Consider the following 23,233-nt stretch of genomic DNA (forward strand, 5'->3'; position numbering starts at 1 on the left):
CAATAATGAAAATATTTGACCTGTTTTCAGTAACCGTGAGCTTTACTAACCCCCCACAGAATTAATATGAATCTGGCTGATTAATTCTTATCCTAGGCTTCAAGTTTGATGCTGACTGCATTTTAATAGCCCATTATCATTTCTTACATAATCCTGGCTAGTCGTTTTGTAGCATTTCTCTCCGTTTGGGCTTGTTTCATATTTACTCATTATCCAGGGTTTACATTTCTGGTGCTAGTGTTAGAGACGTGGTATATGGTCCTCAGTGCATCATATCATGAGGCACATGATGTCCATTTGTCCTATTACCGGGGGTGTTAACTTTCATCATGTGACTTAGGTGGTGTCCCAGGTTTCTCCACTATAAAACCACTGCTTTTTCCTTTGTAGTGTCTGGTTTAGGAGTTTTGACAACTTAAGTATAATATATATTTGGTTAATTATTTTTCTTTCTTGTTCTTTGGAATGGAATTTATAGTTGACCCACCTGAAGAGTTAGGAGCTAGTATTTCTGTCACTTCCGATGAGCTAGAGAAATTACTCTACAAACCTCAAGATGGTGAATGGGGCCAGAAATCGAGAGATGAAGAATGTGAACGAATTATTAGTGGTATAGACCAACTTTTGAATCTTGGTAAGTTTTTAGTGTGGAATGTTTCATGTTCAAGTTTTCCTTTCCTCAAAGGTATTTTTTTTATTTAATTTTGAGAGACAGAGAGTAGGAGTGGGGGAGGAGCAGAGAGAGAGGGAGACATAGAATCCGAAGCAGGCTCCAGTCTCCAGGGTCTGAGTGGTCAGCACAGAGCCTGACGTGGGTCTCGAACCCAGGGACCATGAGATCATGACCTGAGCCGAAGTCAGCCACTCAATCGACCGAGCCACCCAGGCGCCCCTCCACAAAAGTATTTTAAAAGCGCAGCAAACTTCGGTGGCATTCTTCACTACAGTTTCTAATTGCTCCTTTTTGTTTGGGCCTGCATTGTTAAACGTGGCTCTAGTTTTGAGGAATTTGCAGAGAAATAATCTCCTGTGGGTAATGAATTTATTGATGAAAATGTTTTGTGTCTGCCTTCATAGACATAGCAGCGGCTTTCGCGGGGCCAGTTGATCTGTGTACGTACCCGAAGTATTGCACCGTAGTAGCTTATCCAACCGACCTCTACACGATTCGAATGAGGCTCGTGAATCGATTCTACAGGTTAGTAGAAACCTCCTTTCACAATAGTTTGAAAAGGTGTTTGGTCATCCTGAGTGGAGTGAATGGAAGTGGTGGTTGATCGTGACAGTGGTGGAGTGGGGGCTGATGCACGCTATTTTCTGTTTCACTCTCTTTCATTATAGTGATCTTGTGGTCTTCTGTGGTAAGACACTGTTCGATGTTGGAGAGGCGTCGGATTAAAAAAAATTCCACGTGCTTCTTACAAATTATGTTAAGTAGTTAGACATCATATTTATTTGCGTGTTATTCCTATTTAGCAGCTTGATTTTAAAAATAAAGTTGAATTTTAAAAATTGGCCTTTGAAAGATTGATTCCCCAGAGTCATCAGCTTTTTATCTTTGGCTTCTAGAGCACTGATAACTATAAAATTTCCTATTCTTAGTGATTTTTAAATTTTTTAAAAAATATTTATTTATTTATTTATTTATTGCTTATTTATTTCTGGGTGAGAGAGAGAGAGAGAGAGACAGAGAGAGAGACAGAGAGCTTGTGGGGAAGGGGCTGAGAGAGGAGACATAGAATCCAGGGAGACACAGGCTCCAGGCTCCGAGCTGTCAGCACAGAGCCCGATGGGCTCGAACTCATGAACTGTGAGTGAGATCATGACCTGAGTGGAAGTCGGACGCTTTACCGACTGAGCTACCCAGGTGCCCTGATTCTCAGCGATTTTTTTAAATTTTAAGTAATTGATAGTATTTTATTTGTTACAATTCATCTACTTTGAGAAATTACCATTTCAAAAAACTGACTTCTTACATCGATGGTGTACTTTATCTCTGTAGCCAGACATGGGAATGTGCATTTGTTCAGAAACCACTTTGCCAGGTTACTCTCTTAGGATTGATGATATTTAACACCTTTTCTTCTTTGAGTCTCAGTAGCTTCCGTTGTGCCTGTAGACACTGTGAAAGGGAGGGTTGCTCCAGGTTGCTCTGGATGTGATGAAGTGAACTGTTAAGATTTTTGGTCTTTAATTGTATTCTCTGTGGTTTAGCTTCCAGTATAATTGCTTATGGTTATGATCAGGTTGAGAGCATTAGAAGGTTATTCATTGTAACTTTGCACTTAGGATTTAATATATTAATACATGCTGGCTTAACGTGCTGGGAATTTTTTTTTTTTTTTTTTAAACCTGGTTTCTGTGTTTTTGTTTTCTGAGCTCTAAATTGCCTACTTTTTTGTTTTGAAGGAGGCTATCTGCATTAGTTTGGGAAGTCAGATACATAGAACATAATGCCAGGACATTTAATGAGCCTGAGAGTGTAATTGCAAGATCAGCTAAGAAGATAACTGACCAACTTTTAAAATTTATCAAGTAAGTTACCTCCTATTATAGATGTGGAAAGTGGCTTTGCATGTCTGTACCTCTTGCAGCCATCTAGTTCTTAATTTTTGCTCTCTGAATTACACCCTTTTATTAATATGCTATGTTAAATAACATTTCTGTACATATTTATTGTGATTATTACTTTTAGTAAAGGCATGAAAAACAGAACAATCCAATGTTTTCTGCTTTTTAAAATTGAAATAATTTTATACTACAGAAGTTGCCCTATATATACCCTTCACCGGGTTCCCCTTAGTCATTTTTCATGACTGTGGTGTCCTTATGAAACATGAAGAAATTACCCTTGGTATAACACTAATGGCTGCACACGCTTGCTTGCATTGGGAGATCATTTAGGAGGAGGACGGAAAGTGGGATCTGTTTTAACATCATCTGTTCTGATGAACGTTGTCTGTCACTTTGGACAAATTGCTCAGCCTGTTTCCTTTGAAATTAATGAATTGTGCTGTGTGATCTTAATGCCTTTTTACCATAGCCATAAAAATTGTTTGAAAGAATTATGTATCAGAGAAGATAATTTATAAACTGTGCCATCATTTTTACTATGTGGCTACAAACTGGGAAGTAACTGGTTCTGGTCTATCTTGCTTTGCTGGGTGGAATCCACTTCTTGCCTGGACGACCTGGACTTGTTTCCTCTTCCCCAGGACTTTCATTTTTTTCTACTTCAGGAAAATCACATACCCATTTTCATCTTCTTCATGCCTAGATAGTCCTACTTCAGCATTCTTTCTTCTGTGTGTACAGGGAAGTTAAGATCTAATTTGCTTTAATTTCTGCTTCTCCCCTCTATTTTGTCTCAAGTCAATCCATGTTCCTGGTACTTACTGTACGAATATGCCTAGTGATGTTAGGAACACTCATCTTCACATTCATCCAGTTGAGGCCATAATTGGATTATTTCTGGATTGCCAGCTTAATTTTTATACATACTTAGCTGGGGAAACAAAAACTTACTTTCCATATTCTAAGATGGTCAGTTGTTTCCACAGAGGGTAGATTAAAAAACTGGGTATTCCTTTGCTTGAAATTAGGTATGCATACTTGGGGAACTGTTTCTATCTTAACCTGTAGTTTGAATCTTTGACATCAGACATGACAACTGCATACTCTTAAACATGTGAAAAATTGCTTTTTAGGAATCAAGACTGTACACATATCTCAGAACTTTCTAACACTTCCGAAAATGATGAGCAAAATGCCGAGGATTTGGTAATGAAGTTTGTCAATTTTATAATGATTTCTGTTCGTTTCAAATGGTAATTTAAAAATATTGAGTGAAGTAGAAAAATAACAATTCTTGCTATATTCCAATGAACTATGAAACTATTTTGATAAAAATACATATATTTTTTGTTTTTTTCAATATATGAAATTTATTGTCAAATTGGTTTCCATACAACACCCAGTGCTCATCCCAAAAGGTGCCCTCCTCAATACCCATCACCTCCCCCCCCCCCCCCCCCGCCATTAACCCTCAGTTTGTTCTCAGTTTTTAAGAGTCTCTTATGCTTTGGCTCTCTCCCACTCTAACCTCTTTTTTTTTTTCCTTCCCCTCCCCCATGGGTTTCTGTTAAGTTTCTCAGGATCCACATAAGAGTGAAAACATATGGTATCTGTCTTTCTCTGTATGGCTTATTTCACTTAGCATAACACTCTCCAGTTCCATCCATGTTGCTACATAGGGCCATATTTCATTCTTTCTCACTGTCACGTAGTACTCCATTGTGTATATAAACCACAATTTCTTTATCCATTCATCAGTTGAAGGACATTTAGGCTCTTTCCATAATTTGGCTATTGTTGAGAGTGCTGCTATAAACCTTGGGGTCCAAGTGCCCCTATGCATCAGCCCTCCTGTATCCCTTGGGTACATTCCTAGCAGTGCTATTGCTGGGTCATAGGGTAGGTCTATTTTTAATTTTTTGAGGAACTTCCACACTGTTTTCCAGAGTGGCTGTACCAGTTTGCATTCCCACCAACAGTGCAAGAGGGTTCCCATTTGATAAAAATATATTTTTAATTATCCAGATATTCAGTGAAGTAATTTGTTTTAACCAATAATTGATACCAAATAAACAGCATATGTCTGCGTGAATAACATAGCTGAGGAATGTGTCCTCTACTTTTGCAGTTTCTAAGAGTTGGATTTGATTGTAATTACAAATTAACGAACTTGACCATGCTCACAGTACCCACAAGTTCTTCACTCAAGGTGGTATCAAAGTTCAAGGCAAATATCAGTGATGCTGGGTAATTTCACTTCATACAGAATCGAGCAGGAAGTTACAGGAGTTCTGTATAGTGTCAATTTCTACACAGACCCTTATTGCGATTCACTGATTCTCTTGGTAATTTCTATCGGAATAAAAATGGCCATGCAAATACTTGATTTAGGGAATAAGAAAATGTGTGGAGTATGAAATTCAGAACAGTAGGAAATGGTTTCTTGGGTTTTATGGATAGAGATGAAACACACATTGGAAGTTGCTTATGCATGTCCTATTTAGGTCTTGCACAAAGCACCTTTTTATAGCTATCTATAGGAATTAGTTTTCCTAGGGAGTGTAGAGGGTTATTAAGAATGGTTGGTTTATGGGAGTCTGGGTGCCACAAAGACCTGATAGGGTCTGCCTTTTGAGATTTTTGTGAACAAGTTAAAATCCTTGTAAGACCTAATGTGTTTGATACGCTTTTAGGTTATTACGTTTCGGATGAGAATATTAACACTTAACGGTGCTCTGATTTTTGTTCGTAGGATGATAGTGATCTTCCTAAAACATCTTCTGGAAGAAGGAGAGTAAGTTAATCTGTTCGACTGACCTTTGTTGTTTGCTTATTCTGTATTTTGAAAGCAGCCTCAGATTTCAGGTGTTACTCTGAAAAGTTACCTTGATAATGGGTATCGAGCATTTGTTAAAAGAAATGGGAAATCACTGAGAGGCGGGTAGTCAGGGAAGGTTTAGTGGAAGAGTTGGGACTTGAACTTTGTTTTCAGAATGAGCTGGAGGAGAAAGAGGACGTGCACAAAATAAGGAGCATTTGGGACCCGTGTCACAAAGTAGGCACGTGTAGCATGCCACTAGGCTAGCGGTAGAGCACTGGCCTGCCCAGTGTAGGGACTGAGTGTTGGGGTGAGCAGGGGGGCTGTGTCTGGCTGTTACGTTGGGAGTGGATGGTGGTGATCTTGAAAACCAAGGATTTCATTTAAATTTAAAGGAGAGACTCCGTTTCACCACCATAATAGATGCAGAGGTTTTGAAGGATGACAGAATCGGTACTAAAGGAAGTGAGGAACCTGTTGCAAGAAGTAGAGTGTAAGGCGGAGCCTCGTCAGGGACTGTGCTTGTGTGCAGTGGGAAGGCTGGTAGAGGAGGAGCCCTTGTAGGGGAATGTTCACTGGGGTTTGCTGAATAAACCTTTGTTTTAAATGACACCTGTTGGGAAGATGCAGTTAAGGAGAATGACGTATGGATAGAATGAGTTTTTAGATACTGGGTTTGGTTATAAGTTTTAGATACTAAGTTTGAATTGTGGCGTCACCAGCAGCTCTTGTGGTTATAATGTAACATAGTAATTAAAGGAAAGGTTATTAAATTTTTTTAAATGTTTATTTTGAGAGACAGAGACAGTGCAAGTGGGGGAGGGGCAGAGAGAGAAACAGAGAGAGAGAAAGAGAGAGAGAGAGAGAGAGAGAGAGAGAGAGACACTCCCAAGCAGGCTCCGCACTGTCAACGCAGAGCATGACATGCGGCTCGGACCCACAAACTGTGAGATCATGACTTGAGCCAAAACCAAGAATCGGACATTTAAACAGACTGAGTCACTGAGGCACCCCTAAGGAAAGGTTATTAATTTAAAAATGCTTAACATTTTATTTTTAAGTTTTTTTTTAATGTTTATTTTTGAGAGAGAGCATGAGCAGGGGAGGGGCAGAGAGAGGGAGACAGAGGAGCTGAAGCTGTGCTGCCAGCAGAGTCCAATGTCAGGTTCAAACTCATGAACTGTAAGGTCACAACCTGAGCCGAAGTCAGACTGGCTCCCCTAAAATGCTTAACATTTCAAATTTTGTCCAAATACTGCTTAAATTTAAGCTTTTTATCATACTAATTTTCCTAATATGCTTGCGCCAAATAACAGTGGGAAGTTAGACTTGAAGAATTGTCATCTGATTGTCATTTTCGTATAATTTCTTATTTTGGGGGGAAAATAATTTCATTTTTAAACAAAATCCCAGGTGTTTAGTATCTGTATAGTATTTGTTTGCTGTGGCCGCCATAGCAAATCACAAATCTAGTGGCTTAAACAATTAAAAAAAAAAAAAAAAAAGGTCTTCTAGGTCTGTAGATTAGAAGTCAGACATGGGTCTCAGTGGAGCTAAAATCAGGGTGGTGGCATAGCTGTGTTCCTTTCTGGAAGCCTAGGGTAGAATCCTTCTTCTTGTTATTTTTTAGCTTCTAGAGGCTCTTGTCCCCTCGTCTTTTATCTTCAAGCCAGCAGCTTGAAGTCTCGAAGTCTGTCACTTTTAAAAGGACCTTTGTGGGGCGCCTGGGTGGTTCAGTCAGTTTAAGCGTCTGACTCTTGGTTTCGGCTTAGGTCATGTTCTTGTGGCTTCGTGGGTTTGAGCCCCACATTGGGCTCTGTGCTGACAGTGCAGAGCCTGCTTGGGCTTCTCTCTCTCCCTCTCTCTCTGCCCCTTCCCTTCTTGTCCTGGCTCTGTCTCTCAAATAAACTTAAAAAAAATTTTTTTTTAAATCACCTTTGTGATTACATTGGGCCCATCTTGATAATCCAGGACAGTCTTCCCATCTCAGGATTCAAACCGGTGGTCAGATCTGCCATGTATAGTGACAGCCACAAGTTCTTCAATTAGGATGCAGGTATCTTTGGGGCCATTCTTTAGCCTACCACTTTGTCTAATGCGATTCTTCACTTTCTGTGAAAACGAGTTCTAAACTTGGGAGATAAGTGGTAGAATGAAAAATGTTTTCAGAGTAATGGATGTGATGTTACTGACCTTTACAGAAAAGTGGATTTCTTCTAAGTAGATAGAAAATAAAAGTAGCCACATTGTTATAGTACACAAGGCCACAGCTCACGTGCATTTTTACCACCGTACTATACCAGACCGCAGTGTGACATTTCCAAGACTGAAAAAGCTTATAATATTGTGAATGTATTTATAGGTCCGTGATTGGAAAAAAACGAGCATCAAAGCCACCAACTATGTTGAAAATAACTGGAAGAAACAGTGTAAGGAACTAGTGAACTTAATTTTTCAGTGTGAAGATTCTGAACCATTTAGACAACCTGTTGATTTGGTTGAATATCCAGTAAGTTTTGCCATTGTTTGAATGTTTGGGCCTTCTTGTTTTGTATAGAGATTGGGGTGGAGGTGTTTAAATTAAACTTTAACGAGTAAGATGTCTGAGCTTCGTGTTAACTTTGTCTCTCACCGCTAAGGCAGCTGTGGAAGAGTTGTATTACACAGTTTTTCTTGAATTTTCTAGACCCCTCGTAACTTTGGCTAAGACTTAATCACTGCTACATCTCAATGGGAGGATCCTACATGTTTATCTGTTTTCTTAGTAGGCTCAGCCCCAGGAAAACTATAAACTGGATAAAAGCTCTGTATTCATTCCCCAAATATGAGAATGGAAAATGGCCTTTAAAAAAAAGATTACAAAGCACAGATTTACTGTAAAAGCTTAGAAATTACATTAAGAGTATAAAGAAGGAAATGAAAACCATTTAATATCCTACCAGATGTATCATTTTGGTATATTTCTTATTTTTTCTGTATGTCTGAGCCTCTTTTTTAAAAATTATTGATGATTCTTAAGGTCCTTCTAACCTTTTTCTTTTCTCTCATTTTGAATGTTTTGGAGGTCTGATGCTCTTAACATTTCTATAAGTAGGAATCAAATCTTTGAACTAATTCTTGTTTTTAAAACCTAGGACTACCGAGATATTATAGATACTCCAATGGATTTTGGAACAGTAAGGGAAACTTTAGAAGCAGGAAATTATGACAGCCCTTTGGAATTTTGCAAAGACATCCGGTTGATATTTAGCAATGCAAAAGCATATACACCAAACAAAAGATCAAAGGTAATTTTAAAAGTGGTTCTCAATGAAAAGAGTGCGTGGTCTGTGTTGATGATCATTTTCCACTTGCTGGTACGTGTTGGAACATTAAGGATGAGTGAGGAGGGCGAGAACACTGGTAAGGCTAGAGCTCTGTCTCTCTCCCCTCACCACAGTTAATGCTTACCTTTCCTAATGTCGTGGAAACAAATGGGAATCGGAGGCAATGAGGCCACCAATGAGAAATGAACAAATTTGAACTTGATACATAGGATGGGAAAAATCTGTTTTTGTACATGTAGGAATCTTGAAGAGTGGACTTGAGATTTAATGATAGATTCTGGAAGATAATTAAAAGTAAGAAAAGGAAAATCGGAAGTGGGGGTAAGACTCCTGAGAGCATAGTAATATTTCCAACCCAAAGAGGAGACACATGAGCCATCTGATTATTGGAGAACACAGGTGGAGAGTATACCCCTAAAGTTGTGTTAAAATGTTACATGTTGGATAACTTCTCATAACTTGTTGAAGCGCAGTGAACAGACAAAGGTGTACATAAGTCTCTCAGTGAATTCTCACGAATAATCACAAACCCTTGTAGCCAGTGTGCTGGTAGTTTAACAAAGAGGGATGATTTGAGAAGACTCTAAAGAACGCACTTGCTTAATATTATAGCACTTTGTCTATGATCAGCAACTATCGCTGCTAAGTAACCATTTTGCCTTAATTTCACTTTCTCTTTATTATCCCCAGACTCTCCTGTGTTAATTATTTCTCAATCTGAGAACTGCTTCCTTGGATTCAATGTGCAGATTTCACATCACTTTAAATCAGTTTAGCATCCGGTCCAACATTTTTTCAAGTTGATGCTATTGTCCGTATTCACTGTTATTGAGACTTTCTTCCCAGAGAGAAATTTCATTCATGCTTTCCCTCGCCTTTTATGTAACATACTATTTGAGGATAGATATATCATCAACTGTACAACTTATTGGATTTTTATATATTATCAGAGTTTCAAAATTGCAGTTAAATATATGTAACATAAGCTTTATTATTTTAACCATTTTTAAGGGTATGATTCATTGACATTAATTATATTCACAATGCTCAACAATCACTGATTTTCCTAAAACTCTTTCATCCCCCCAAACAGAAACTGTAACATGAAGGAGTAACTCTACATTCGCTCCCCGCTTAGCCCTTGGTAAATGTCTCATCTACTTTGTCTGGATGCATTTGTCTGTTCTAGATATTTCACACATGGGATCATACAACATTTGCCCTTTCGTGTCTGGCTCCTTTCACTTAGCAGAATTTCTGAAAGGTTCATCCGTGTTATAACATGCATGAGAGCTTTATTCCTTTTTATGCCTGAATGATATTGCATTGTATGGGTATATAATATTTTGTTTATCCATTCATGTCTTGATGGACAGTTGAATTGTTTCTGTTTTTTGGCTCTTACGAATAATGCTGCCATGAATATGGATCACGCCATCTGCTAATAGCGGTGGTTTCACTTCTAACTTCACAATCTGATCTTTCTTGCTTTGTCTTTATATTCTTTCTTTCTGTCTGTCTGTCTGTCTTTCTGTCTTTTGGTCTTTTTTTTTTTTTTTTTTTGTCTAATTGTTCTGGCTGGGATTTAAAGTACAGTATTGAATAGCAGTGGTGGAAGCAGGCAACCTTGTCTCTTTCCTGATCACAGGGGGAAGATTTTCCATATTTCACCATTGTGTATGACGTTAACTGTGGGGTTTTTTCATACATGCCTTTTTTCATTTTGAATAGCTAATTTTAGCACCCATTTTTGTTCAATGTTTATGTTCAACTCAAGTGTATTAACTGAATTTTATATAAAACCCAACGAGAAGACATAAAATAATATGAAAGTGATTCTTAAGAGAATCAGATTTCAAACAATATGATTAAGGAAATAAAGCCACTTGTTAAAATTGGTGACTAATGTTAGAATTCACATTTGAAGGGAAAGAGTAAGGTATACACAAAATACTGGAAATGTCAATGATCGTTTCAGATGAAGTGACATTTTGAATTTCACATGTATTGTGTATATATATGTGTGTGTGCATACATATTTATAAAGCGTATAAGAAATTGCTATAACTCACATACCTAAAAAAATACATTTTTTTAAATGTTTATTTATTTATTTTGAGAGAGAGACTCCCAAGCAGGCCCTGCAGTGTCAGTGCAGAGCTGGATGCAGGGATCAAGTTCATGAATGGGGAACTCATAAACTGAGCCGAAACGCAGTTGGATGCTTAACTGACTCAGCCACCCAGGCGCTCCTCACACACTTTTTTCTGAAGATTCTCTAATGTTAAAGTGTCTCCACCCCGCTGCCTGGTGCATCAGAGTGATTGAACGTTAGACTTTGATACTTCCTTTTCAGGAATGATTGTGAATGAGTAAAGAGTACTTCCTGTAAATACATAGCTGTACCAAAGTTATTTATAGGAGCACTGAATATCATGTTGCAGTTCTTTGACAGATTTGATATTATTTAATTATCAAAGCTGTTAAAACACCATCTTTCATATCTGTTACAGTTCTGGGGCCTGTTTTCTTCTCCTGTGGCAAGATAGGCTTTGGTCTGTAATCCATGCTTAGATCTAAGTGGCCTTACTGGAGGTCAGATTGCAAGTTGGAGACTGGGGTGAAGTGTCTTTGTCTCCTTGCCCCGAGGACACACTGCTCTCTTGCTGCCTAGACGGCAATCCTAAAACTAGCCAGCTCCACATCTAACTAGGAGAAGGGGACATCTTTAGGATTTGTATATGTAAATGTGAAAATGAGAACAGCTGGTTGAGAGCCATTGACCTATAGACTGTAGTAAGTCCTGGATTCTAGACAATTGCTTTAATACTTTCTTTCATCTGAGAGTTATATGTTCGGTACTGCGTGTTTCTGGCAGATGTCATTGAAGGAAGGGTGGGATGGATGAAATAAGTAACAGCTGTTGTCTATAACAGTGATGTAATAGGTTGCAATTATACTCTTTTTTGTGAAAGTATTTTTCAAGATATTTTGTAGTTCTAGTTTTGCTCTCATATTCTTGCAGATTTACAGTATGACCTTGAGATTGTCTGCCTTATTTGAAGAAAAAATGAAGAAAATCTCCTCTGATTTTAAAATTGGTCAAAAATTCAATGAAAAACTTCGAAGAAGCCAGAGGTTCAAGAGACGGCAAAATTGTAACCGTGTCAGTCAGGCTAACAGAAGTATCAGGTGATTGGTTATTTCAGGCTTTGTATGCAATTTAAAAAGTTTCAGGTTGTGATACTTCTTTAATTTTATTATTCTACAATGATTAGGAGTATAGTATATTCCGAAAGTTGTTTTTTTTTTAATGGCTTGAAAATACTGTGTGCATATAGAGCTATTGTATAATTTGTAATTAGGTAAATTTTTAAGCATTTAAGGAAAATTATAGATTTTTAAAATTTTACTAAGGATTAAAGTATCATTTATGTATTTACATAAGAACTTTTTTTTTTTTTTTTATAATGCAGAGAGTAAAGTGATTGCTTTGGGTGTCGAGCATTTGATTGTGTTAAGAGAAATAGCGATTAGGCACTATGTGCCCTATTGTTTCTGAGGATTAGTTATGAAGAAGACATATAAAATGCAGGGCTTATTCTCCGTCAGGAATTTGATATTAATTTGTATTCTGTCATCTTTGTGTAGCCTATGTTACTGTCAGGTTTCCAGGCATCTCACAGTGTTGCAGCGCGAAAGTGGAGTCCGTCCTGTGTCGTCTGTGTCCAGGCTTGTCTTGAACAAGCGCCGTGTCCGTGATGGGTGTCTTCGTGCATGTTTTGGGGACTGTGCTCTGCATCTCCGTTCAGAACCATCTCCTTCAGATCAATAGTATTTAAATCTCATAAGCTTGTTCTCGTTTAGCTCCCTCCCTTCCATTTTGTGCTCTTGTCGTCAGATTACATCTTTGCTTTATCTAGTTTTCTTTCAAATCGGTTAAGGAAAGAATAAAAACATCACTGACACTGTTATTTATATTTACCTATGTAAATTACCTTTCCCAGTGGTTCTTATTTCTTTGTGTGGGTTTGAGTTACCCTCTGGTGTCCTTTCTTGTCAGCTTGAGATCCTTTTGTGTTTCTTGTAAGGCAGATGTGCTAGCAGTTAATTCTGACAGTTTTCCTTTTGGACTAATTTTGCTGGATATAGAATTCTTAGTTGACCATGTTTTGTTTTCCTCCCAGCGTCTCTCCCACTGCCTGCCGAACTCTGTTGTTTCTGATGAGAAGTCAGCTCTCAGTGCCGCTGAGGTTCCCTCCCTCGTCCATGTGGAATGGTTTTTCTCTTGCTGCTCTCACAGTTCTCTGTCTGCATTTTGCAGCTGACTTTGATGTGTGTAGGAATTTTTCCAGCTTTGTAGAAGACTGTTTTTCATAAAATCTGGGTGGTTTCCAGCCATTACTCAATTTTTTTCTGCCCCTTTCCTCTCATTTGTGGGCTGCCATTATACATATGTTGATATGATGGATGGTCTCCCACAGGCCTCTGAGGCTCTCTTCATTTTTCCCCCTTCTCTTTCTGTTCTTCAGATGGGATAATAATTTATTGACCTACCAAGTTCACTGATTCTTATACCAGCTCATACCAGCTCACATCTACTGTTGGGCCTATCTTGTGAATGTTTATGTCAGTTACTGTGCTTTCCAACTCCAGAGTCTTTGGTTGGTTTTTTGTAATTTCTGTGTCTCTACTGATATTTTCTGTCCTCGTGCTTTTCTTTAATTCTGTAAACATGATTTTATTTGGTTCTTCAAATGTGTTTATAATGGTGGATTTAGCTCAGCATCTGGGTCCTTTCAGAGACAGTTTCCATTGAGTGCATTTTTGCCTGTGTATGGGCAAACTTCCTTGATTCTTGGTATGTCTTGTACTGTTTTGTTGGAAGTGGGACAAACTTAGTAATCTGGTTTTCTTGTCACTGTTTGTTAACATATTGTAGAAACTCTAGACTCTGATTCTTGTCCCTCTGTGATGATACTTGTTGCTGGTTTTGTTTAGTGAGTTACCTTAGACCAGTTCTGTAGTTTGTCTTTCCCGCAGTGGTAAGCCGCTGAAATCTGCTTTTTAAAAATTTATTTTATTTTATTTTTTCTGAGAGAGAGAGACAAAGAATCTTAAGCAGGTTCCACACTCATTGTGGAGCCTGACACGGGGCTTGATCCCAAGACCCTGGGATCATGACCTGAACTGAAATCAAGAGTCGGATGCTCAACCAACTGAGCCACCCAGGTGCCCCTTAAAAATGAAAAAAAAAAAAAAAAAAAAAAAAATTGTGGGGCCTGTGTTCCTGGGTGTCTTCCCTGACTTACCACAGCGCAGTGGTCAGAATTTGTGCTTAAACCCATCAAGTAAGCCCTCCACCCTTTTCTGAAGGAGGCCTTTGTGTGAAGTGAGGCCAAGTTCACTTTCTGCCTATATTTTTCCAGGCATGAGAGTCTCAAGGTAATCCAGGGACGACTGGATAACAGGGCTCTCCCCAGTCTTTCTTGAGTATTTGTGGAAGCTTCCACATCCCCAGGATGATTTTGGAGCTTTTCAAAGACTCCTGTGACTGTCTCATTCTGTAGCTCTCCTTTAAATTTTGTGGCTGAACTCTGTTGCTCTGACCGGTTTCACAGACTTGGGCTGCTACGCGGTCGGCCTGGCTGGATTTCCAGCAGTGAGTTTAGTGCTGTTTGGTGAAGTTCTCAAGTCAGGCCAGCTCTTTCCGCCTCCTCATCCTGGTCCTCAAGGCTGTGCCACAGAATTGGGGTGTGTGTGACTGGGAGCAGCCCCGAGTTAAAATACCAAAACTCCAGTAAAGTTTTTTCTTAGATTCAGAAGGTTTTCTAGAATAAAGGCTTTTTTAATAAAGGCCTTTTTTAATAAAGGCCTTTGATTACTTTCCAGAGTTGCGAAATGATTGTTTTGGATGATTTTGCCAGTTTTATCTTTGCGTTTTGGGTGAGAGGATTTGCCAAAGTCCTCCTTGCATCCCTGCCCCAGTGTTTGGAACAGCAGAACTGCACTGAACCGGGCAGACGTGCTCCTTAGCCTTAGGGAAATGAGTTCAGCCCGTTCAGCTGCTTTACAGTCCATAATTTGGGGGCATACGTTACGAGGTACTATGTGAGTCCTCCCTGCGTCTTTTTTTTTTTTTTTTTGAACTTTTAATTTTGAAATAATTTCAGAATTACAGAGAAGTTGAAGAATAATTCACAGAACTCCTTTATACTTTACCTGGACTCACCAATTTTTCATAGTACGTCACATATGCTTTATTGTTGCTTTATCTTTTTGTTGTGTGTTTTTCTTCTCAATCATTCAAAAGAATATATCTGACACCTTGCTCCTTTACCCCTAAATATTTGGTGTGGATTTGCTAAAAATAAGGTTCTAACAACATCTTACTGTATTTCTACAGTTGACCTAATAATGTCCTTAGGACAAATTTTTTTTCTAATCTAGACCCAAGTGAGGATCTTGTGTTGCATTGCGTATAGTTCATGGTCTCTTTAGTCTGTGTTTTTGGGGTTTTTTTTTTTTTTAAACATTAGCTCATTTAATCATCAGCCAATCTTATTTTTTATTTTTATTTAGTTTTTAAGTAATCTCTGTGCCCAGCATAGGGCTCAAACTCATGACCCTGAGATCAAGTCACATGCTCTACTGACTGAGCCAGCCAAGCACTCCTTTTTAGTCTGTTTCTTCTTCATCATCATCATCATCATCATTATTATTATACTTTAAGTTTATTTTGAGAAGAGAGTGCTTGCATGTGCACAAGTGGGGGAGGGACAGAGAGAAAGGGGGAGAGAGAGAATCTCAAGCAGGCTCTGTGCTCAAACTCAAGAACTGTGAGATCATGACCTGAGCCTAAATCCAGAGCTAGGCACTTAACCAACTGAGCCACCCAGGTGTCTCTGTTTTTTTTTTTTTTTAATATTGATTGATTGACTGACAACTGAGCGGGGGAGGGGCAGAGAGAGAGAGAGAGGGAGGAAGAGAATCCCAAGCAGGCTCTGTGCTGTGAACCTAGAGCCTGACAGTGGGGCTTGAACTCACAAACCGTGGGATCATGACCTGAGCTGAAATCAAGAGTAGGTCACTTAATTGATTGATCTACCCAAGCACTCCTCTTTAGTCTGTTTTAATCAGGAATTTTATTTTCTACCTTTGTCTTCTTAATTGACATTTTTGGAGAGTATGGGTCATTTATTTTCTAAAATGTCCCCCAGTTTGGGTTTTTCTGTTATTTTAGGAGTTTTTAATTTTTTTGTTTAATTATTTAAAAAAAAGCTCTTTCTCTTTGAACAATAAAGAGTTTAACAGTTAAGAAGGACATAGGATAAAAAAAGGGAACAGTTTTACTCCTGAGATATTTATCATTTTGTCTTCTGTTTAAAAGGAAGTTTATGATGAGTATAAGCATGTAATTGTTTTCTTTTGTATTTATTGGTCTGCCTTCCAGTTGATATTAATAGAAATTAATATTTTGAGTTTTTTGTTTTAGTCTTTACTTTTTATTTTATTTTTTTATTATTAAAAAAATTTTTTTTAATGTTTATTTTTGAGAGAGAGAGACAGAGCATGAGCGGGGGAGGGGCAGAGAGAGAGGGAGACACAGAATCCGAAGCAGGCTCCCGGCTCTGAGCTGTCAGCACAGAGCCCGATGCGGGGCTCAAACTCAAAGACCCCGAGATCATGACCTGAGCCGAAGTCAGACCCTCGACTGACTGAGCCACCCAGGCGCCTCTTATTTTTTACGTTTTAATCTATTGTCAAGTTAGCTAACTTACAGTGTATACAGCATGGTCTTAGCTTTGGGAGTAGGTTCCTGTGGTTCATCACTTACATACAACACCCAGTGCTCATCCCAACAAGTGCCCTCCTCAGTGCCATCTCCCGTTTTCCTGCTCTCCCTCCATCCCCCCACCTCAGCAACCCTCAGTCTGTTCTCTGTATTTAAGAGTCTCTTATGGTTTGCCTCCTCTCTGTTTGTAACTTATTTTTCCTTCCCTTCCCCTATGGTCTTCTGTTAAGTTTCTCAAATTCCACATATGAGTGAAAACATGACATCTGTCTTTTTCGGACTGACTTATTTCTAGAAGTTAACATTTTGCTGTAAAAAAGCTTGAAATTTCTTGATTATGATAAACAATTACTGCTTTAAAGAACCTTGTGGTTATCTTTAAGCTCAGGTGCCTTAAATACAAAGCTCTTTTATCTTTTTGTTTTAAAGGAAAATAGGATTACTCAACATGAATATTACCCAGATCTGTAATTTAAAACAAAAGCCTGTCTTGTCCTAAACTTCCACTCTTTTTCTTGATAATCCATGGCTCAGGGGTCAAACACAGTGAACTGGTACTTAGAAGTAAACAGATTGGTCTTAGAAAAAACTAGCTTGTTCTGATCTTTTTTTTGGCCTCTGTTCTTTCTGGTTAGATTTTGTTGATTTCTCCTTTTATATACTGTTACACGTATATGTCTACATATGTAAATAGACCAGAGAGAAAGTTGTTTCTTATTGAGACTCAGATTTGTAATATGAATGAATGCGTGTATTACATAAATGTTGGCTCCTCTTAGCATTTAATCCAAAGAATTTAAGATATTCAGTATGATTTTCTACTCTGTAACTTGGGTCATTTGTTCGTTACTTCAGTTTGGAACAAAATGATGTCAAACTTAGAGTAAGGATATCCATAGTAATCCACGTCAGAATAAGATGTTAACAATGAATATTTCAATGTTTTGATCATAAAATTTTTCTCAGGTTAAGTAGTTATACACTTTTATTCAGGCATTCCCTGTTTAATTAAATTTTGTTTCCTTTGTTCATATCTTTGACCAGAAATATCAAACAGAAGCGGTTAAAATCTCAGACAAAAGTAATTCCTGAATTGGTGGGTTCTCCTGCCCACTCTCCCTCCAGTAGGGGTGCCTATTCTGCAGGCCGTAAGACAGGTGCTAGTGTCTCTTCGGGCGTGACTTCTGGGGACTCCTCAGATTCGGCAGGATCGTCAGAAAGAATGAGAAGACTTAGGACTGTCACTCTGAAAAATGGCTCCACGTTATCTGGTAAGACGTGAACATCGTTCTTTAATTGTTTAGCACTCAAGTAGCACGGCAGCACGGCTAGTTACTCCAGGTTCAGAGGAGAGAATGAAGAAGACTGGCCTTGACATATACGAAACCTACAATTCAGTGGAAGAGTCAAAAGTAACAAATGGGGAACGGTTAAAATATGTTTGATAAGTGCTGTTCTTTGCAAATGGTGCAGCCATATTCTATGCAAATTTGAATCTTCTAAATCGTAAAAAAATGGGATACAAATACCATACTTTGAATTTTTTTTTTTTTTTTACATTTATTTATTGAGAGACATAGAGCACAAGTTTGGGAGGGGCAGAGAGAAAAGGAGACACAGAATCCGAAGCAGGCTCCAGGCTCCGAGCTGTTAGCGCAGAGCCCGATGCGGGGCTCGAACTCGCAAACCGTGAGATCGTGTCCTAAGCCGAAGTCGGATGCTCAACCGACTGAGCCACCCAGACGCCCCAAATATCATACTTTGTGTGCCAAGTATACTTCCGGTGGTTTTTCTTTAAATTAAAAAAAAAAAAGACATGGTAATCATGTGTGTTTACATGGAAGGCCTAGTAAATTCTATACCGTTTATGTTCTTGCTCTTTGGTAATACAACTACTGCGGATCCTCACCCTTTGTTAGCATCGTGGGAGTGAGGCTGTGGTATGCGAACGCTTCCCGGTTGCCATGAGTGGTTTTGGCAGCTTGCAATGGTAGTGTGGTAATTACTACTATAATGTAAAATAATAGGATCAAAGGGGTAGAAAGCAGCCACATATTAGACAGACTGGCAAGCCTTGCAGAAGTGTTTGGATTACCTAGTTGGGTCTCTCGATGAGTAAGGAAATCACATGATGAATTGTTTCAGGAACGTTAGTCCATTCGGCAGTTGTACGCAGGGAAGAGGGAGAGTCTGGAAAGTGAGTCGGCGTGCTGGGGAGTGGAGTGGAATAGAACAGGAGTAGTCTGTGGCAAACCAGCAGAGCGGTTTCAGAGGAAGAGACGCAGCCTGGGGACTGGCGTCCTTCTATCGCAGCCACCGTCTTTAACGCGGAGTTGGGTCGTATTGTGGAGCAAAATTTTGACTTTTGGCAACCTGCTCCCACTCATTTCCATGAAGCTTTCATTCCGTGACATGTATGTAAGAACGGAGGGGACAAAGGAATGGGACACTTGGGTGTCCTGTGCGGTGCCTCACACTGGAGCATGCAGTCATTCAGTGGAGTGGTAGGAAGGAATGACCTGTACTGTTTAAATTGTTTATCTTGTTTCGTCTACCTCCCTCCCCCCTTTATGGTGGCACGTGTAAAAATGACCCTTCTTGAGCTGAAAGCATGTGGTATCGCTACGCGGTTATGGGGCTTACCTGCGAAAGGCTTGAAAGTCTGTCCCCTGACATGCGGGACTTAAAGTGGCCGTTCTTCCTACAGGACCTACAGGAAGTACATGTTTCGTAGGACAGCAGGAAGTGGAGGGGGGCTGATTACATTCTTAGATGCAAATTTGTTTATCAGATATACAAACTGTATTTTCTGAATCCAACCCAGGATTAATATGTTACTTTCAGAAATAATAGGGGCGCCTGGGTGGCTCAGTCAGTTGAGCATCCGACTTCGGCTCAGGTCATGATCTCATGGTTCGTGAGTTCGAGCCCCGCATCGGGCTCTGTGCTGATAGCTCAGAGCCTGGAGCCTGCTTCTGCTTCTGTGTCTCCCTCTCTCTCTGCCCCTAACCCACTCGCATTCTGTCTCTGTCTCTCTCAAAAATAAATAAACATTAAAAAAAACTAAAAACAAACAAAAAAAAAGAAATAATAGAACAAACGATTTGGAATGCTGTCTATGTACCTTTTAATACCAAACATTTATGTGCTGTTTTTTTTTTTTTTAGTTTATTTACTTTTGAGAGAGGGGGTGAGACTGTAGGGAAGGGGCAGAGAGAGGGAGAGACAGAATCCCAAGCAGGATCTGTGATGTCAGCACAAAGCCTGATGTAGGGCTTGAACTCATGAACTGTGAGATCATGACCTGAGCCGAGATCAAGAGTTGGACCTTAACCAACTGAGCCACCTAGGCGTCCCTATGAGCTGTTCTTTGAAACAGTTTTTACAATTATAATCTCTCTTGAGTATCTTGAGAATCTGCTTTTAGCTTGTTGTTATGAAATAGGACTGCTTGTGTGTGCGAAGATAGAATGTATGTGATGAACTGTTGATGCTTTATTTTTCTTAGAAAGTGAAATGGAAGATTCCTTAGATACCTCTTCATCTTCAGCTTCAAATAGTTCAGAGGAAAGCAAAGAGAGTTCAAGACCTCGGGAATCTTCCTTACGTAGTGGGCTGGCCAGAAGCAGTAATCTCCGGGTGACCAGAACCAGAGCTGCTCAAAGAAAAACTGGTAAGAGACTCAGTGGTTGGTACTTTGGAGGAATGTTTATCAAGAGAATCCATAAGCTAAGCATGGAATGACTTATTGTTTTAAGGCATCTACATATGATTAAATGTCTTCTTTAGATTTTTTGAAAATTGGTATATAATTGACATATAACGTATTTTAGGTGTAGAACATGATAATTTAATATTTGTATACACTACAAAATGATCACAATAAGTATAGTTACTGTCAGTCACTATACATAGTTATAAAAATGTTTATTTCTCGTAACGAGGACTTAAGATTTACTCTTAGCAACTTTCAAATATGCAACAGAATATTATTAACTACGGGCATCATGTTGTACATTACATCCCTATGACTTATAGCTGGAAGTTTGTACCTTTTGACCTCCCTTCCCCCCACCAGTCTGTTCTCTGTATCAGTGAGCTTGGTTTTTTGGTTTGTAGATTACACACAGAAGTAAAATCATACAGTATCCATCTTTCTCTGTTGACTTATTTTGCTGAGCGTTTACACCTTCAAGGTCCATGTATGTTGTTACAGACGGCAGGATTCCACTCCTTTTTATGACTGAATAACATTCCATTGTATAGATAAACCACATCTTCTTTTCTGTTCATCCATTAATGGGTGCTTAGGTCGTTTCCGTGTCTTGGCTTTTGTACATACCACTGCAGTGAAATTGGGGTGCATAGATCTTTTTAAATTAGTGCTTGAGTGGGGTGCTTGGGTGGCTCAGTCTGTTAAGCGTCCGACTCTTCAGCTCTGGTCATGATCTCACGGTCTGTAAGTTCAAGCCCTGCATCAGGTGCTGCATTGACAGTGCCTGAATGGTGATATTGAACATCTTTCCATGTTCCTGTTGACCATTTGTATGCTGTATTTTAAAAAATGTCTACTCAGAGCCTCTGTCCACTTTTTAATCGATTGTTTTTTGCTATTGTATGAGTTCTTTAAATAGTTTGGATATTTTGAGGTACCTGGATGGCTCAGTTGGTCAGGCATTCGACTTTGGCTCCAGGTCATGATCTCACAGGTTCGTGGGTTTGGGTCCCTTGTTGGGCTCCACACTCAGAGCCTGGAGCCTGCTTCAGATTCTGTGTCTCCCTCTCTCTCTGCTCATGCTCTGTCTTTCTCTCAAAAATGTGTGTGTGTGTGTGTACACACACATATATGAACATCTAAAAAATAAGTATTTTGGATAATTAACCCCTAATCACATGATTTGCACATATCAGTAAGTTGCCTTTTTATCTTATTGATGATTTCTTTTGCCTTGCGGAAGCTTTTAGTTTGATGTAGTCCCACTTGTTTATTTTTGGTTTTGTTGCCTCTAATTTTTGTGTCCGATCCAAAAAAACCATCGGCAAGATCAATGTCAAGGAGCTTATTTACCAGGCCTGTGTTTTCTTCCAGGAGGTTTATGTTTCGGGTCTTACGTTGAAGTCTTTGATCCATTTTGTGTTAATTTTTGTGTATGGTGTAACATAGTAATGTCGCTTTATTCTTTTGCATGTGGCTGTCCAGTTTTCCCAACACTGTTGAAGAGACTGTCCTTTCCCCCATTGTATATTCTTACCTCTTTTGTTGTAAATTAATTGGCCATATGTGCATGGGTTTATTTCTGGGCTCTCTGTTCTGTTCCAGATTTAGGACTTTTTAGATTTAGAAAGGAAACCTGTTTTGGCATTAAAAAATAGGGAACACCAGTTCTAAAATAATAAATTCATTGCAAAATGTTGAAATAAGGAAGACCTTTCTAATCTTATTGCTACTTTATTTCTAGGTCCAGTTTCTTTAGAAAATGGATGTGGCAGAAAAGCCACTCGAAAGAGAGTCTATTTAAGTGACTCTGATAATAATTCGGTGGAGGCTGGTGAGAGCCTAAAAGCCAGGGCTGGAAATAACCGGAAAGTGCTACGAAAGTGTGCTGCTGTGGCTGCCAATAAGATCAAGCTGATGAGCGATGTCGAGGAGAACTCTAGCTCTGAAAGTGTCTGTTCTGGCCGGAGGCTGCCTCACCGTAATGCTTCTGCTGTGGCTAGAAAAAAGTTATTACACAATTCTGAAGATGATCAGAGCTTAAAGTCAGAAATTGAAGAAGAGGAGCTAAAAGATCACAATCGACCATCACCACTGTCCAATTCTCATGCTGCCCAGAATACTGTGAATGAATCTGAAAATGGGGATTCAGAGTCAGAAAGTGACTTACGAGTAGCCCGAAAAAATTGGCAGGCCAATGGTTACAAGTCTCATACTCTGGCAACTTCTAAAACAAAATTTCTTAAGATAGAGTCTTCTGAGGAAGACTCTCAAAGTCACGATTCAGATAATGTACAGAACAGAACTGCTGGTCCGTCAACCTCTGGGCAGAAACTTAGGGCAAAAAGCATCTCCGAGGAAGAGGAAGAAGCAGATTCCGAACCGGGAAAGTATGCTGGTAGAAAGTACAACACAGGTCGCAAGAATCTTACTTTCCTTAAAAAAGCAAAGATCTTCAGTGATTCTGAGGACTCTGAATCCGAAGAGCGAGATCGAGAAGATGGCCGATGTCATGAAATGGACACGAACCCGATCAGAGGGGGTTTGAAGCGTGAACCAATTGCCGGGTCCCAGTGTTTCTCAGATCATGTATCTGAGACCGATTTGGATTCAGATGATGACAAAACAAAAGAAAAACCCAACAGTTTTGAGAGAGGTAATTCAAAACATGGAGCCTTGGCTCCTTGGTGTGCCCTCACTGCCCTTCTCTCCTATAGCACACGTTGTGTCTGTTTCCCATGAAACTTCCCTTTGCCAGTTGTTTTGTGTCTGCCCCAGGCATTCTCCGGCAGCCTTTTCCCTGCACCCCTATGTCCCGTGTGCATGCACAACTGCTTGTCCAGCACGTTTAGTTCACGTAGCAGGCGGCCTTGGCCTTCACAGCTGTTTCAGAGTAAAGATTTCACTGCTTGTGTTGACCATGGGTATCGGAAAAGCAGAGGCAGCACATTTACAAGCTGTGGCGTTGCCCGTTTCAGAAGGTGAGAAGAGAGGGCCGGGCTATT

At 39.4% G+C, this 23,233-nt stretch overlaps 1 protein-coding gene across 1 annotated transcript in view; it reads left to right on the plus strand.

Annotated features, from left to right (window-relative positions):
* BRWD1 (bromodomain and WD repeat domain containing 1) overlaps positions 1–23,233 on the plus strand; it is a 124,754-nt gene that overhangs the window by 93,146 nt on the left and 8,375 nt on the right. The window contains exons 30-40 of the mRNA XM_060640877.3: positions 479–634; positions 1,078–1,198; positions 2,410–2,535; positions 3,708–3,780; positions 5,327–5,368; positions 7,755–7,901; positions 8,527–8,679; positions 11,744–11,910; positions 17,558–17,784; positions 20,022–20,186; positions 21,973–22,884. Of these exons, the coding sequence (XP_060496860.3) occupies positions 479–634; positions 1,078–1,198; positions 2,410–2,535; positions 3,708–3,780; positions 5,327–5,368; positions 7,755–7,901; positions 8,527–8,679; positions 11,744–11,910; positions 17,558–17,784; positions 20,022–20,186; positions 21,973–22,884 (2,289 nt within the window). The remainder of the gene's footprint in view (positions 1–478; positions 635–1,077; positions 1,199–2,409; positions 2,536–3,707; positions 3,781–5,326; positions 5,369–7,754; positions 7,902–8,526; positions 8,680–11,743; positions 11,911–17,557; positions 17,785–20,021; positions 20,187–21,972; positions 22,885–23,233) is intronic.

This window comes from Panthera onca, chromosome C2 (genome assembly GCF_046562875.1).
Source record: "Panthera onca isolate mPanOnc1 chromosome C2, mPanOnc1 haplotype 2, whole genome shotgun sequence".
Lineage (NCBI taxonomy): Eukaryota > Metazoa > Chordata > Mammalia > Carnivora > Felidae > Panthera > Panthera onca.